This window comes from Ips typographus, linkage group LG4, assembly GCF_016097725.1.
Source record: "Ips typographus isolate SLU linkage group LG4, UJ_Ityp_2.0, whole genome shotgun sequence".
In the NCBI taxonomy this organism is placed as follows: domain Eukaryota; kingdom Metazoa; phylum Arthropoda; class Insecta; order Coleoptera; family Curculionidae; genus Ips; species Ips typographus.
The window spans coordinates 4404984-4422666 of record NC_138425.1 but is presented as its reverse complement, the minus strand read 5'-3'; the positions used below and the strand labels follow the sequence as shown (position 1 = coordinate 4422666).

The following is a 17683-nucleotide window of genomic DNA, read 5'->3' as shown; positions in this document are numbered from 1 at the left end:
TGATCAATTCCTGATTAGATGTGAGTTTTAATGATCAGATATGTTGTGCGGACGACAGATTCTTCTACGTAATTATACGAAACCGAAATAAGCTACTGGGTAATAACGATATTGCCTGGCATACCACCGCCACTATATCATTATTTCTGCTTGTCGGGATTTTTGAATTTTTTCCTTTTAGGGCGATCTGCGTGCAGATAGAGGCCCATTTCGCAGATGCATTATTCAGTAGCAAATCGATTAAGCAAATTATTTGTTATAAGAGTGCAACAAGGTGCTCGAAGCCTCTTACACAGTAGCGTATCACAATCAAGTTCAAGCGTATCCTTTTAATTTTATTGCAAATTACCGCTCAAACTAAAGGGCAAAGCAATTAATTTTGAATGAAAAAAACATGCTTTCGAGGAGATCAAATTAGCGAAAAACTAGGTAATCTTAATTAAAACTTGCTAGACGTGGAAGGGCTCCGCCGCTGTTTGCACGAATAATATACAGGCTACAGGCCTCTATCTTCTCAAGAGATATGAAGAGATATGGCGCGGCTGCTGCATGCGATTATTATTAAAATATTAAAAACCTGGCCGGTTATAAATTGAAAGCGTCAAAAAAGGAGATTGCAAATAGGTTTTCGCATTATGGGACGCCTTATTGGGGCGGTGGTGCTCGAAGTGGAGTTTTTGTATATGAGAAATTAGCTTTGCAAGCTTGCCGTCCGGGGAAGACGCTTTAAAGCTACTTAATTTAATTTGTTATTCTAATGCCCCGAGTATGTTTTCGCCGGTGAACACGACAAGGTGGTGCAGATACACCAGTAGCTTTAATAGCTTTTATAAGATCGTTCCTTTCAGTTTGGTCCGATAAACTGTTTGTGAGATGGTAAGCACCATGTTGAATGATGTAAACTTCTAGAGCTTGAAAACATGTGAATACATTTATTATTGCCAGATTATTTGCATGCAAAATTGATACATATGAATGAATTGACTTTATCAATCCCAGAATCTGTACCTAAATCAATGATTTCTACTCTTGCCTAACAATTTCTTTAGTTCCCTACCAGTAGTTGTTAATTTTTCCGGAATTTTAGCTGACCCTGTATATGCACCAAATAGTTAAGATTTTTATCTGTAAAATTCCGAAATTTCTTCTATCCCGTTTTGCTGTTAAACCCTAGTAGAATTTCAGTTTAGTGCCTTTTTGACAATGTTTGGATACCGTTTTATTGGCATCACTGATAATGATCACTTTACCAAACCAACTCTTCAACATCAAACTTGTTTTTGTAATAGTAAATAAAGTAAATTTGTGACTATGGTATTATTGATGACAAACGACAGAAGTCGGAGACTTGCTTTGTTAAACTTGGGTTTAAGCCACTATTGTACAACCGGGCCTAAAGGTTTAACATGTCTGCTCTTGGTTCAAGCTTAAAAATGTCCAGTGCATAAGGCTAGATGAGTTTGTTTAACTAAAAAATCTTCTGTGAAGGTATAAATCTACAAATATAATTTGGGAGTTTGAAACTATGAAAACTGTCTTAAAAGCTTAGAAATTTGACTATTAACCCGATTTTTATGTTTTCTGTCTTGATTAAAAAACTTCAAGTCTTAAAATTGACTTAAGAGCTTATTGAGTGACTTGAAAACTTAAAAAACTGGCTTTAAAGCTCATAAATTTGACTATGAAGTCAAATTTTTCAATGTAAACTACTTTAATTCAAAGGCTTAAAGTCTGAAAGTTGACCTGGAAGCTTACAGACTTAGAAACTATGAAAACTGATTTGAAAGTTTTGAAATTTGAATATTCACTCAATTTTCATCTTTTCTGCCTTGATTCAAATACTTCAAGCCTTAAAATTGCCTTGGAAACTAAGAGTTTGTATGAGACATTCATTCCAGATTTTAGATATTAAGGACTGAACTAAGGTAAGGATTTTACGATATTTTTGCGGTTGAGGCATGTAATAAATTTTAGGTAGAATTGCAGTGTTGTGTAGGTATATTTTAATTTTTTACTTACTTTTATATTTGTAACACCCTCCTTTTGGAGACCTTAAATCATATACATATTTTAGTTTTTTTTGTAAGATTACTGTAAAAACTTTGCTTAGTTTTTTATATTATTATGGTTTTTAATCCACTCATTCAGTCAATTTCGTCTTGTCAAAAATTACTGTAGACGGTGGTATTAGCTTCACGGTTTTAAAACTATTAAGAAAATTTGCATGTTAGCATTAATACACTTATTTTTAATGTCTGTTCTACTACAAACATTCTTAAAACGACTTTGTTATTGCTTGATACTTACTCCAAAAAAAATTTGTAACATTCTGTGACGTGGAAGATCAAGGTGGGAATATCAACAACAAACAGGAGCAATAGGCAAGAAATCTTTATGACGTCCGGTGAATTCAATACATTCTGTCCTTACCCCTTGATCGGCTCTTAAACTAAAACAGCCATCCCGCGGATTCCTGCAGCAATGGCAGTAGCAACAGGCAAATAAGGCCCTGCTGGCGGCTCCCATTGTGGCGGCATTTCTCTTTGATCGAACCGCGACCGCGCTTATCTTCAATTGCTACTGTTTATCCACAAAGCACCGCTCTTTAGCATTTTTGCGTATTCTTCGTTCTTTTTTTTGAACTCAGTCTCCGCCTTTTACTTTGTTTTCGAGCGCAAGATTTACGGGCCAGACGGTTAGAAATTTAAAGTAAAAACTATTTTACAAACCACCACCAATTTGACAATTTTTTCTCGTTACAGATTCGGCATCGGTTTGGGTGTTACGATGAAATCTCATCGAGTAACGGACATAAAGTACGGCACTGCAATTGGGTACGATTTGTTCGAGTGGCTACAGCTTTCAACCCTTCAGTCAATTTTGTTGCCACCAAAGTCAGAGGAGAACCAGTGTACGAAGCTGTCAAACCGATAGCACCCGACACTGAACTTCTAGTTTACTACTTACCTGAACGACCTGAAGAACTGTTTTTTGTCAGGATGAGGGCCAGTCTATATAGGCAAACCATGGATTCCATATTGGAAGGTAATACTCACTTAAAGGTGTTCTTAAAAGCAATGCTAAAACGCTTAACGGTGTCTAAAGCCATTTACATTGTAATGTAACTGAAATTACCATAATGCCACCGTTCAGACTGTTTAAAGTAATGCTTAGGTTGAACTAAAATACCCAATTCAAAATGTATTCCCGAAGTAACTGTTCTTCTAATTTCAACTCGAAAAAGAGCCTCCCAATTTTAATGCAAACATGATAACTACAAATGTTCGAAGTGAAAGAGATAAACTCTCATGTAGAATACTAATAAGACGACAATAGTACTACCGTCTGCAATTCAAGCGAATCAAATTGCTAAATTGTGCAAAATGTTCCATAAATCTGCCAAACTCCCCTATCAAATTATCCATTGTTCTTTTTGAGCTGAGCTGATTGTACGATTGTTCCCAGTTTTTGTTTTCGATGCTTCGGCTTTTTTCTACGATTATCGAATTGGTAAAGAGTAACAACTACGGTTATACTACAATGACTTGTAATGATACTTTTTTGTCACTTCAATTGGGAATTTTGGATCACAAAGCGGAAAAAAGATTTCATCGTATTTTATATGTTAATTATTAAAATGTGTTGTTGTTTTGACAATAATTACTAATGTTTACGTCTAATTCATTAAACAACTCGCAATACTAAATTGCTTTTGATTTTACCACAGCATAACTAATGAGCCTCATAAATCATACCGTAAACTATTGTAATTAACATACTACAGTATCTAAATATACTGCTAATGAAATAATTTGTTGATGTTCATTTCCAATACAACGCTAAAACTTTTTTGAATTTTGAAAAAAGTGTCAGTTCATTAAGTTGTACATACAAAATACTCAAAGTCTAAACAACTTAACGTTTAATTTCAGATTCTCCTCTTGATCTCTCAATGTCACTTCTCTCACGAGCCTTGTCAGGTTCACCACCTTCAGAACACGACGAACGGAAATCAGTTTCGGGTGATTCTTCGGCGGCATCGTCACAAGGTGATCTTCCAGAAACGACAGTACCAACACCCAGAGCACGACCTCGCGAACGAACGTTACTCCCATGTGGAGTGTGCAGTAAAGCTTTCGACCGACCTTCGCTCTTAAAAAGGCACATGAGAACGCACACGGGTAAGATAAGTTTTTTTGCAAGGACCCCCAGGAACACGGTGCTAGTGAATTGATATTTGCAGGAGAAAAACCGCACGTTTGTATGGTGTGCGGAAAAGGTTTCAGTACCTCGTCCTCCCTAAACACTCATCGGAGAATTCACAGTGGGGAGAAACCTCATCAATGTCCAGTTTGCTTGAAAAGGTTCACGGCGTCTAGTAATCTATACTACCACCGGATGACACACATCAAAGTAAGTTTTTTAAAGCCTACCGGGATGGGAATATTATTTCGAAATTAACGTTACAAAAATCACTTTAATCCTTAATTCAATAAGCTACCTGCAGCTACCCACGTCAAATCGTTTGACAAATCCGACTACTTTAGCTCTAATTCACCCTTTTCATCGTACCAATGACGTCTTATTGTCCCAAATGGGTTTCCCATATGCTTCATTGGATGCGACTCACATACATAAAAAACGGAATTATTGTAATTATGATGTAACACATGGCCTGCGCCAGTTTTAGGCATAGGTACAAGGTGGATTGTGGCGGGATTTTTTTTATTTGAAGAAGGACGAACGGATGGGTTGATGGTATCCGATAGGAAACACCTGCTCTGGTCAACCGAAAAAGCATTCATTACCTTGCATATGTAACGAATTCGTTAAGGTTTTACGTGTTGTCTTCAAGGCTCGACTGTTAACCTAAAACTTTTTACGTATCAACTCGCGAGAAAATTAAATCCTCACTGAATTGGTAGTCTTAATATCCGAAGCAGGGCATTAAATTCACACATGACAGAAGCGTGACGTTTATCTTCGAAGACGGTAATCTTCTAAATAAAGGTATTAAATCTTCAAGATAGAATCTTAAATACCGAGACTTTACGGCTTGAACGTAAAAATGTTCATTTCGAAAAGGAAGACAGCTCTTAGTGTTGACAAACCGTTGCATTAGAGCAACCACACATTTTCATGGTTTTGTGGGAAAAAAACCTAAAAACGGTTAGACAGCCTCATGTATAATTTCGATACACGCGTTATCTGTAACCAAACCACACAAAGACGTGAATTTTTCGTTACGTTGAAGACATGAAAACCACTCGAGTTGAACGTCAAGGAAATAACGTAAACTAGATACGGGGGTCAAGTAGAAAGTGGAGTTAAAATGTAGTTAAGCAACTGAAAAAATCTATTTTGTTCACTTGGTTTAGTTATTTGCTACAATTAAAGTTACGGAAAGGTGTAATTGATTGTTTTTAAAAGTGTAAACTTTCTCCTAATTTTTCTTACATGTCATAATTGGAATTCGGGCAGCAGTTTATTAATAATCGATTACTAAGCTGTACAAGAATCTAAATTTGATTGATATGGTTTAACTGATTTTAACTTAATTGTACGTTTAATTCTCACCAATTACTTTGTTATTGCAATTACTATGTTATTAATTATAATGTAAAGAATTAACATCACTGACTTTGATGAGTTTATTTAAACCTCTAAATTAAACCAGAACGTATCATTAAGTACTTTATTTTTGTTAAAAGGGGGGTGAAAAACACTCAGCCTTCTCCACATGTATTCATTTACCTCCACTTTGAGAGCATGGACTACTACTACAAATATAAGTAAATGTTAGGTTGTGACAGAGGGAGCACAGACAGATTAAACTGAATTCACTTTATTGAACGACTGACTTAATTGACAACTTTAACAACTACTTATCAACAAACACTCGCACCAAGATTCATAAGGTGCAGGTGCAAACCCTACAACTCCTCCCCTACTATAGCTAGGAATCCCGACACCGATGTCGACATCCCGCAAGAGTTCGGTAGTCCACTGGCCTCTTACAAGACGTCTTAGTAGTTTCCCTTTGGTGTACTGCTCCTGGTTAGTGGTGACTGAAGAATCTTGTAGGTGGACGTCAGTAGGTTCTGGAAGCTGCTCCGGAATTATCTGATGATCGTTGATGTTACCTTGGTTGTGCTCAATGAGTGGAGTTAAATTAGATGGAGATGGAATTAGAAAGTCAAAATTCATGTTGCATCTAGAAGTGATGAGTATCAACAATATCACAGTGATCTAGTCTACGATGAGTATCACCTCCTACTCCAACTTCATGGATGTCCAAGATGAAGCTCATTAAGCGCAAACTTAGTCAATTTCTCCGGAATGACTACTCGGTCACCGAATAGAATGATGTCATCAATCAGGCCCATGTCCTCATCAGTCAACTCCTCATCAGACTAGTGGGTAGATCAGAAAACAAATAAACAAGGTTAAATATAAGGAAATTTCTTCTATTCTTTTTTACATATTACCTTTGAATACAGTTTACTTTTCCATTGCTTTTAACTACTTATCTTGTGATGTTCTGTTCATAACTCTTTATTAATTCTTCTGGTTGTTCTTTTTTCAATTTCTCAATTACAGTTTTTTAAATTGTATTCCAACTTTTATTGTTTCTTCACTTTATCATGTGTATTACTGTTTCATCTTTAAAGTGCCTTATACGTAAGTAATAATTTTTATTCCATTTTCACTATGATCATCTTCTCCTTTATGAATATTGTTCTTATTTTAACATCTTCACTTAGTCAGTTAAGTTAGTAAAGAAAACATTTTAGTCCTCCCTCCAAATTACACTCAGCAACTTTCAACCACCTAGATAATACTAATTTACACAGTTACCAAGCTAATAAAATTGAGTTGGTTCTGTTGGTTGAATATCGAGAATAAGCACTTTTTGAACCGTTTCGGTATAACAAAAAAAAACTAAAACAACTCCCCTCAAGGCCACCACAGTTGATGACACATGAAGAGGGCACCTTAACAAACAATAAGAAGGTCCCTTGACTCTTGAACCGTGGACGGTAAGAAGTTCACACGGGGTTCAGTCGGCGTGCAACACCCAGTGCCCCACTTAATCGGTTTTCTGCATTTAAATCACTAATTAGGAACCGGCAGCATAAAACAAGTGCCACGTCAGGTGCTCGTATGGGAAAATTTTCTGCCCTAATCTTGGCAACAGGATCCATTTTGTTGCGCGGACGACAGCCACTTCATTGTAGCGCAAACCGATTTTTAGATGCTGGTTCTTATTAAAGGTCTGGCAGGTTGTGTAGCGGCTTTCACAATATATTAATCGCGTCTAGGCTTTCGAGGAAAGAACACGGTGTATTTGTCTCGGATGTTCAATGGAGAATGACGGGTGACGGAATGAATGACTTAAAAATCTTTTAAAAAAACGGACCGTGGCAGTGGCATTAAACAGATTTCTCGGACGCGGATTGACACCTGATGGACGTTTTAAATGGTAGAGGATGGGTGCCAGTGGCCCTTTATGATCAATCACGTTGATCTTTTATTTTTGTGCACGGTCGAACTTGTACTGTACCTATGGAACATTCTCAAATGAGGGTTTTAAATTGATTAAGTCGTTTAGATGTGCTCCATCCGGATCTATTGAGATTTTATTGAATGATACTGTCATCTTCAGTGCTGAATATACTCGTTGCTTTTGGCAAAATCTCATACTACATGACAGTCACATGAACATCACAAATTTCGAATACAATTATTTTACTTTGTAAATTTCATACATGAAAAACATTAGACTTTCCCTTAAATAACGGAGAAAGCCATAACGCATTCCATAAAGCTGAAAGAAGTCGTCGCCGACATGTTTATCTTGCAAAGCGAGAATAGATGCAGAAAAAATATTATATTTATATTTCTATCCGTATTTGCGAGATGTAGTGAGTTCGCATGCAAGAATGTGGTTTATATTGTGCTAGGTGTATTTTGACGTGAAATGGAATCTGCGTAGCATATGAATTTTCCGCGAGTTTTATCAAGGAATTCCTGTTTGCCACATTGTGGCCATTGGAATGCAAGCTTACCTTTTTTAATTAAAAAAAAAACTGACTTTATTGTATTAAATAACAACCTCAATGAGGTAAACAAGACGACCGTCCATAAACCAAAAAAAAAACTGGTATGATTAATTTCCCTTAAGGTACCACAAATTTCTGATTTCTTTATGCACCTGTTTGTGTGTTTGGTACCTGCATTTTGACGATTCCTCGTTTGCCACGTCTAACCAAATTTACCGAAAAACAGTTTTAAACCATCGTACAGTGGTAAGGTTTTTTAAATATTGGCAACAGCGTAGAATACAGTTGTTCCTCAGATTACCGTAGTGGGATATGGTTCAGCTTAAGAAGTAAATAACCGTCCAAGGTGGAACTAATCCAATTCCGAGGCGAAGAACAAAAACCAACATATGATTAATTTACGGGGTGTCTTTTTTAATTATTTTTTCTGCCGAGGAGGCGTTTCTAATTTATAGTGGGAAAAAATACATAAACTAATAATGCTCTTCGAAAGCCTCTCCTCAGCAGATAAGACAATTTAATTATTAATGGTGTTTCTAGCTAGTCATATTGAAGCGAATTAATCCTGAAATGTATTAACTTAATGCTTTTACTTATAATATATTGTACGGAGATCGTAGACAATAATTGACATGGGTACGTGAATTTGCACTCACTGTACTGGATTTTTGACTATGTGAAAGCCAAATGCAAATCAATTATTTCTCCTATAAATGGTCAATCCTTTTGACAATAAAATATGTTGGTCAGCGACTGATAAATGATTGTGTTCCTTTCGTTTGCTAATTTTGTTAAAATGTTTGAAAACCTACAACTTAGAATTAATGTGTCCCAATTTGGTTTGCTTGTCGATAATAACTGCATTAATTAAGAATAGTTTTAACAAAACTTTGTAGGTGTATGGACATTGTGAATTTTTTTTTGCTGTTATCATCATCGTTGATTAGTCAAGTTCTCAAAGAAACTCAAAGAAAAAGAGTAATCAAAAGGACATATTTTTCTCACTATTATCATCAGCATCGTACTATAAAAGCCATACCAATACCTTGCTAATCGCTTTCTTAACATGTGATATTTATGTTACCAGTTTATCATGTGACAAAGACTTGATTGGGACTGAACTTATAGAAAACCTGTATACATTTCCATAAGAAACGAATGGTTTCGCCACAGCAAACAATACTTTGATTTTATGCTGTTTTGATCTAAACAAAATTACTGAGACTATTACTGGGTAGGAAACCCATACTTAACCATAAAACAATTGTTCTCTGAACCAACATCAAACGGTTCAGTGCGTTTAACCTTAACATTGTCGGTACCCGGATTTGTTGACCCATGTCAAGGACTACGGTATAGTTCAGAAATAAAGTTCTCACATAATATACTGAAAAATCTCAAGTGTTTTGATAAAATTAGCTTCAGTAAAGTTCTCACACTTTTCTTATTAAATATCGATTTATAATCAGATATTTTAATTTAGTATACTAACTAAACCGTACCGATTTATCAAGCAGATGACTCTGAGTAATTTATAGTTATGGTCATCTGCTGATTTTTCTGAAATATTTTGTTAACAGAATTTCTATGGGAAGCAACTTTTCCTTGAAGAAACTAGACTCATTTCCGGTCAATCATTTATCATATACCGTCATCCCATGAATGTTAAAAATATACATTAAATAGCTGTTTGTAAATATTCAATTCCAAATTAACCTATTTTACTCTTATTTTTCATGCTTATTTATAGGTTTAATTAATTGTTTTTTATTTGTTGCAGGATAAACCACACAAATGTAACTTGTGCAGTAAATCCTTCCCTACACCGGGTGATTTAAGGTCACACATGTACGTCCATTCAGGGTCGTGGCCTTTCAAGTGTCACATTTGCTCTAGAGGATTCTCCAAACACACGAATTTAAAGAACCACTTGTTCCTTCATACAGGTAAGAATTTTCTACGAAAAAATTGGTGATTTAAAATTCGTTTCTTAAGGCTACGCCTGATTTATATAATTTATCTATCCGAATTTTTGCATAAGTTTGTGATAGATTACCCCAAATTTAGTATGCAAAATTAAGTTCCAAGATGATTTTATAATAAGTTCGTGTTCCTAAGTTCATAAAAATTGCTCGTAAGCTTTTTAATCTCGCACGATTTGCATTAATGGTTTCTTTATAGCCCTTTTCCCACCAAAAACTCATCAGATATTCAAATTCTCACTGTTAACGTCCTTATCATAATTTTGACAAAAACCACTTTCTACCATAATTTTATACGTTATTCAGGCCAAAGTGAATTCCATTACTTTTTTAACTCAGTTAATCTCTCATTTAACACATTCTTCATGTATTGCAAGTTGCAAGCTATAATCTGAACCTATTTGTTTTTGTCCCAAACTAATCAAGCAAAGCAAAAATACATTTATTAAAAGGATTTAACGCTCCACGTGATCCACTGGCAGGGCTAATAGACCTTAGAAAACCAATAAGAAGAGTTGTACGTCATTAAGGTGATTCTGATAGATAAATTATGACTGTAACGTTAAGAACAATGACGTGGTGATTCACATATTGATCAAATATGTAACGGCAACCAGCGAAACAAATTAACATACTTTACTTACAAACACATTGTAAGCATTAAATGGTGTCAAAAATTGCACGGTTTGGTAAAGTAAATTACATATTATTAGTAATATTTATGTCTAAGACGTTGTGTGAAAGCCTATAATATAATTTAAGTACTGTGCAGTACTAGTTACTTTCTATTAACAGTCACACAAGATTTTTAGTCAACTTAAGAAAATTAAGAGACAACTTAATGGGTTTAAGTGTCTCTATTTTGGTTTAGAAGAACTTTTCGCACTTAAAACGCAAAATCATAATTTGGAGAGAATTCTTGCCTGTCAAGTTTTGAATATTTAAATGTGCAATCAAGTTACTGACTTTAATGGAATCTGAGATTTAAAGCCAATTTGAAGTGTTCTGAATTTAAGGTGGTTTCCAATCTTTATTTGTGTATATTGTAGTTAGTTCTTATTATTAAAATTTTCTATCTGCTATACTGAAAAAGTAAAGTTGTGGTGAATTTGATAAAAAAGCTTAATGTAGAGTTTTAATAGGTTGAAATTTTGAGTTTTTCAAAATATCAGTTACCGGTTATATAATTTGGTATTGGTATTAACATGCCACCACTTTTACTGATGTTAAAGTTGAATGAATTATATTCTATTTTTACAAGCCAGATTTTATGATTTTAGTCAGCTGCTTTCCATCTTAGATTGGCAAATTCTGCATTATAGAATCTAATGTTCTAGGAAGAATTATGTGGAATTGACAAAAGAGAGTTTTACAAACCAAAATTTGAAACATTGTTTTTAAATCAAAATTATACACATATGGCTGATCGTCAAAAAAAAAAGTTAAAAACCGTGAATAGCAATTTTTATGTGGAAAAAAATTTTCAAGGATTATCAGGAAAAAGATAATTTTAATCTCTTATTAACCCCATTTATGAACTTTTTATACTATTAGAATATGAAGAGATTTACATACAAATATATCGTAACAAGACATACTGAAATTCTGGCGTTGGAGAAACCACTTCCAAAATTTTAAATATCTGAAAGATGATATACGTTATAATCTTTGTTACATAAAAATTTTTTTCTTGAAAACATTAGCAAATCGTAATCAATTAGCCGTAAAACGTACTCAAGTTAAGTATCGGCTAATCTAGTCGTCCGGTGAAACCGTCGCTAGTTAACACACATCAAAGAGGTCTAAGACGATTTATATTAATTAGAAGGCTGCTCCCTTATAGCCAATCAAGAAAGGTACGCATGCAAAACTACAATTACCGATTAGGCTAGTGACCCACAGCGAAGCCTCGGGAGATAACCAGATCCTTTCGCTTGGCAAATTATTATTTTAAATTTTTTTCTCCCGAGCTAGTCTACCGAACATCCACTGACAGTGGTGTAGCTACGGAATGGGCTAATTGTAACATCACTCGTTTTAATTACAAACATTTAATGTTGTAATGTAATGGCTACAAATCTTTTCAAACTGGATGCCTCGGATGTTATTAATCGTACCGCATTTCTACAGTAGCTAATTAACAATTACCATAAAACTCAAGAGGAAGATAATTATTATTGCTCTATACGAAATGTAGGAAGGAGTTTAGTCAGTTACTCTGTACACTGAAATTCAATATTTATTTAGGTTAGATTGTACAGTCCAAAGCAAATTTTGCTACTATTGACCACTTTAGAAACAGTTCAAATTTAGTATGAGCAAACCGAATTATTAAAAGTTACTTTAATTGTACAAAAGAGTTTGAATATATTTGATCAGAAATAATTCCATTGTGCCATCCTTCTTCATCACTCCTATTTGCAGTTTGTGATTGGTCAAAAAAATGCAGCAAGCTGAAAGCTGCTTTTTTGACTAATTACAGCTACCCACAGGTAGACTTACCATTACTGTTCAGGCGACCCGGAAGTAAAATGTAAGGTTATGATTCTTTCCTAATTAGGATGATATAAATTCACTCGTACAAAAAATAGGTAGTCTAAAGCACAATCAGATTTCAGACTTTGCCACTGATCACTAAAGCTTCCTTACTGTGCAACTTAAATTACTGAATATAATGGAAGAATTAAGATATTCTGTCCTGCCAGTTTAGCATTTTCAGAATTGACAAAGAAGAACTAGCATTACTCTTTGGTTATTGTGCAAGCCTATTGTGGCTAAAGACTATACCATTACAGCTGGCTATTTACCTGCAAAGCTACAATAGAATGATTTCTATTATCAATAATTAATGAAAACAATATAAATTACTTGTCAAAATTTTCTGCTTAACCTTCACAGAATATGAAGTCTTATTAATCTTTCTTCGTTCTTCAGGTTCTTCCTCTAATTTTTTTAAAACTAATGCTCCAGTTTTTACATTTATCTTGTCGTGCTTTTCCTGAAATGGTATGTAAGAGATTTTGCTCTATTGTGGAATAAGTGCTTTTCAAAGCTGTATTTTTTCTTCTCTTAGGAAAGAAGGTAGCAAAGTGAAATGCAGTCTCATAGAAATGTTCAAACCCTTTACTTCTTTACTTAATGGATTTGTAAATAAAGTTGCCTCAACCAATTCTGGTACCATCAAGCGCATATTTATTATAGTGATCATTGTTAACTACCAATATTGTTAAACCGATTGTTAGTTGTTGGTTCGTTAGTTAACTTGTGGCAAATGGATGTATCTATTTCTCTGATCTGGTTTAGTGTTTGAGATTCTCTCTGCGAACAGACCTGTTAGGATTTTGTTCTTGCTTATCTTCACGCTACATTAATTGATGTTATGTAATTTATTGTTTTTTTTTTCATCATTACGGTAATATTGTTTCATGAATCCACGGGTTCCAGATATCGATTAAAATGTGCTAACTGGTTAACTATTTTAGTAGTAACATGATGGAGGCATTTGGAAAGCATTTGCTGGAATATTAGTACCAATATATCTTCACTAACACATTTTGGATAGCTTTCCTTATTTTACATTGAATGCCAATACTTTAGAAACAGTTGATATGGCTACTTTATTTCTTTGTGATTCCAAATAAGCAGAGCTACTCCATCGACCAGATTTCGTGCTCTTTCTTCGGATAAACGGACTTTAGAGACTACAAAATGACTTATTATCGATTAGGTATTTATTTGAACTAATTCAAATTTTCTAACACTTCCAACAATAATTTGTTAATAGAAATAATGTAAGTTGTTACTTTAGTACAAATTCTTGTTAATATAACAAAACAACAGAATTTTTTAGTTTTCAAAAGTTCAATTATTCTTTCTGTAGTGGTAACTTTTGTGAATTGCTAATTTCACTATAATTGATGTACCGGTAATTTTCTTTAGCACGTTTACTACAAAGCATACCATCAGGTACCGCACTGGTACCCAAAATAACACCCTACAGCATCGCACATCCTGATGGGCAATTAATTTGGTCCGAGGCCGCAGGACGGTAGCCGGCTGATTGCACGGCCAAACTACTGTCCGGCCATAATTACACGTTGTCCAGGCGCGGACCGCTCTTCTTTTGTTTCGGGGTTTTAATTTGGAAGAAAATTGCAGGGACGGTGCACGCGGGTCGCATTTTGATAGAAATTTTAATTTTTAATTTCGAAAGGGAAATTAACCTACGAAATTCCGCTGGGTCTCTGGGAAGAACGGATGCTGATGGGTTCTGGTATCTTCCCACACGCCTAATTTACAAACGAATTTTTTCTTCCACGATACATGTTTGCCAGATGGCACTATTACCCCAGTGAATAACACGCAATTTTCTTTTGTTACAGGTAAACCGAATGGATCTACTAAGAAAGGTTAGACTGTCCAGATTGCGGAACCTCAAGACCGTTTTGTTAATTCCAAAATCAGTGAGAAGCTGCTGAAAGACTTAGTGAAGTAGTTCAGTCAGAAAGAGTTATTATGGCACGAGATCTCCCGTACAATAATCCATTTTTTGCTTGTATAATTCGCACAGTTAGTTTTAAACGTCGTATCCGTCCAATAACCCACAAGTGATAGAGGCTTAAGTTAGTGATCGTGGAAATTTGCAACTAAAAAATGGATCTAAAACAACTATTTGGTAGGACAAACTGAAATAAGATATAAGGAAAAGAAAGACACTGGATAAGTGCGTTTGTCTTTTCCAATTTATCGTTAGTCATTTTCAGATTTAGTTAAGTTTAATTTATATTATTTTTGTTATCAAAATTTTACTTATTTATATTTTTTACTTAGATGGTTTATATTTGTAACGATTACGTACTATGCCATTTTGTATAAATTGTATATATTTATTATAATAAATGTAATGATTATTATTGTAAATTTTGTTTCATTTCATCAATTCACATCTAGGTTTGAGAGATGCAACCCTATCACGACGTAATTATTCTAGAAAGACTGGAAAGGTTGGATGTTTTATTAAAACAGAAATGTCAACCGTACTTTCTTATTTCTTTGCAAAAAATACCAAAAAAGATAATAAAAAAAGTTAAATGAAAACAAATTGGAACTCTTCGGACGCTGGCAAAAACTAAGGAAATAATGTTACCAAGAATGACAAGCGAATATAGAACTTATCTCCAAAAACTAAAGGTTTTGGAAAAGGCTATTCAACCTTGGCAGTTTCAGTCCTCTGACCAATTAATATGTTCCTGGATGTCTTATTTAAAAATTCCCATACTCTTTAATTCAAAGGTCAAGAAATTAAAAGACAAACTATGTTTTCGAAAGTTTTCAGAATAATTTCCAGTGAAAATCTTTGAGAGAATGATAGAGTATGGAGATATATCAATATTAATTTAAGCATTGAAATATAGAAACCTGTACAGTGGATAAAAATGAGACCTTGTTTTCACTCAAAAAGTCCAGTACAAAGCTGTAAAGCAGAAAGTTTGCTTAAGTTTGGCTGGTAAATCTTCTGGTAAATATCAAAGTTTGACCAAGATTCTGCAAATGTTAAAACTTTACGGAAAAAAGCATATCATTGACGGCGATTTCCTATTCCTGAGGTGGATTAAGTCTAAAGGCTTTTTGGTGGCAATGGTTATTTGATTTTTGCAGATTATCCTGTTGAGGTAAACACTATTCATAACTAACTAACTTCAATCAAAACGATTTTACAGGCAAAATTTCTCTTTAAATGTCCTGTAGAGCTAAATGGAAGCGAAAGAAATTCAAGTGAAGCAGGCAGTGGAAACGTGCAGAACCAAAGTATTGTCAAGAAATTTGATTCACTACAACTTTGTACTAAACTGTTTTACACAAAATATGCTTACTTGACGAAAACTTTGACGTTTCTGAATTTTCCCCAAGTTAGCACAAGATCCTCTAGCTCAGAAACTTAAACCCACAAATAACCTATTAATTTGATTAATTTGTAAATATTTTCCAGTTAATAAGTAGATATTGACTGGATTAACGCTTTTTACACTAAACTATTAGGGCAAAATTGTTCTATGAAATTTTATACGAGCCAACTTTGGTAAATACAGCATACGCTATCCAAATTCTTGGTAACATCATTAGTAACTTGACTGTAACACTTCTTCCCAGAATTCAGTTAAGAACTGACTAACAAGAACAAGTAAAGTAATTCCTAATCCTGAAATGTATTATTTTTGGGTTCGGTATGTGTTCCCGATTTAGATTGATTTGTAAACAATCAAGACTATTTAGAACCGTTTGATAAACAATAAAGAATGTTTTCTTTATTGTTTATCAACGCAGCATGTTTTTTCTTGTGCGTGAGTCTTGATTGTTGATGTCCACTTGGGAACAGTCTTCTCTTATTTACTAATGATAGCTTAAAAAGCCGAAATCGATCCACCAGAGGACTTTCAGACAAGAAAATGCAACAAACCAACCCCATTTATGTCTAAAATTTCAGAAATGTTACAATATGATTTGTGCTAATCATTGAATTGGTACACAGATAGTACTTTTAAGTTATCTCTCTGAATATTTGCTACTTATAGAACTGATACCAATTTCTATCCCATATTTTCTTAAACAGCAGTATGTCATTCTTGACGGTTATTAATTAGAGACGATAAATGCAAATATAGACACATTATTAGCTTTATTACAGCAACTTAATAAACGAATAAATTATTCCAGCTTGTCAGGCAAATTCCGGTATTAACTTCAATCCAACCTGCTACTTACAGGTCAAAAAAATCGGCCGTGAATGGGAACGTAATTTTCTTATACGTAGAGTTGCGTTAGTATACACCATCTCGCGTTAATGAAAATCATATTCGTTCTCATCAAATGACTACCTATATATTTAAACTAATCTCAGTATAACATCAATGGTGCCCCGAGGTTCAAAACCCGACGTTTTAGTTTAGTTGCAGCCTTAAGGCTATACGCAGTGGCCTTTCATTTCTATATGAAATAGACCTTAACACCAGAAGCAGTAAAACATACCATGGCATGCACCTTGTAATCATGTGCCCCTTTTTTTTATGTTGCTCCCCGTGGAATGTTTTATGGTTTAGTTGTTCTCAATAATCTAGAATTATACTCGTTCAGGTTATGGATATCTACAACTCAGTTACAATCACTCAACATCAGCAAAAGTACGAAAAATTCACCTGAATGCACCATCTGGCGAAAAACTAAATCTTTTGATACCATTTAGAATCAGAATGAAATGGAGATTCTCGGTTTGATATCACATGTAGATTATTATCGAGGAAACGGTTGGGGTCTATTCAATAGAAAAACGATTAGCGGAATTCAATGGGAGGTTTTTTGTTAAGTTGCACAGTTACAATTTGGCCCTATTGCATTTATTATGGGCGGAATCATTATATGGAGAAATTTAGAAGTCATTAATCAATATTTATTGAATTGTTTAGGGGTGCACCCTCTATCACCTAAATACAGCTGGGATGATTTTAAGATTTAAGTATAATACAGTTTTAATCAAAGTAAAATAGAATGATGAATGATAATAATAAAACTTTTCTATTGCATTGTTATCCCATTTACTTTCATTTTTGTCTTGGAACTTTGGAAAGTTTTTTTGATTGAACT

The 17683-nt window shown here is 34.4% G+C and overlaps 1 protein-coding gene across 1 annotated transcript in view; it reads left to right on the top strand.

Annotated features, from left to right (window-relative positions):
* Nucleotides 1-14965, top strand: part of LOC145728340 (uncharacterized) — a 69484-nt gene extending 54519 nt beyond the window's left edge. The window contains exons 2-6 of the mRNA XM_081978481.1: nt 2763-3045; nt 3933-4181; nt 4244-4413; nt 9844-10009; nt 14428-14965. Coding sequence (XP_081834607.1) covers nt 2763-3045; nt 3933-4181; nt 4244-4413; nt 9844-10009; nt 14428-14459 — 900 coding nt within the window. The 3' untranslated portion in view covers nt 14460-14965. The remainder of the gene's footprint in view (nt 1-2762; nt 3046-3932; nt 4182-4243; nt 4414-9843; nt 10010-14427) is intronic.
* The last annotated feature ends 2718 nt before the right edge of the window (nt 14966-17683 follow it).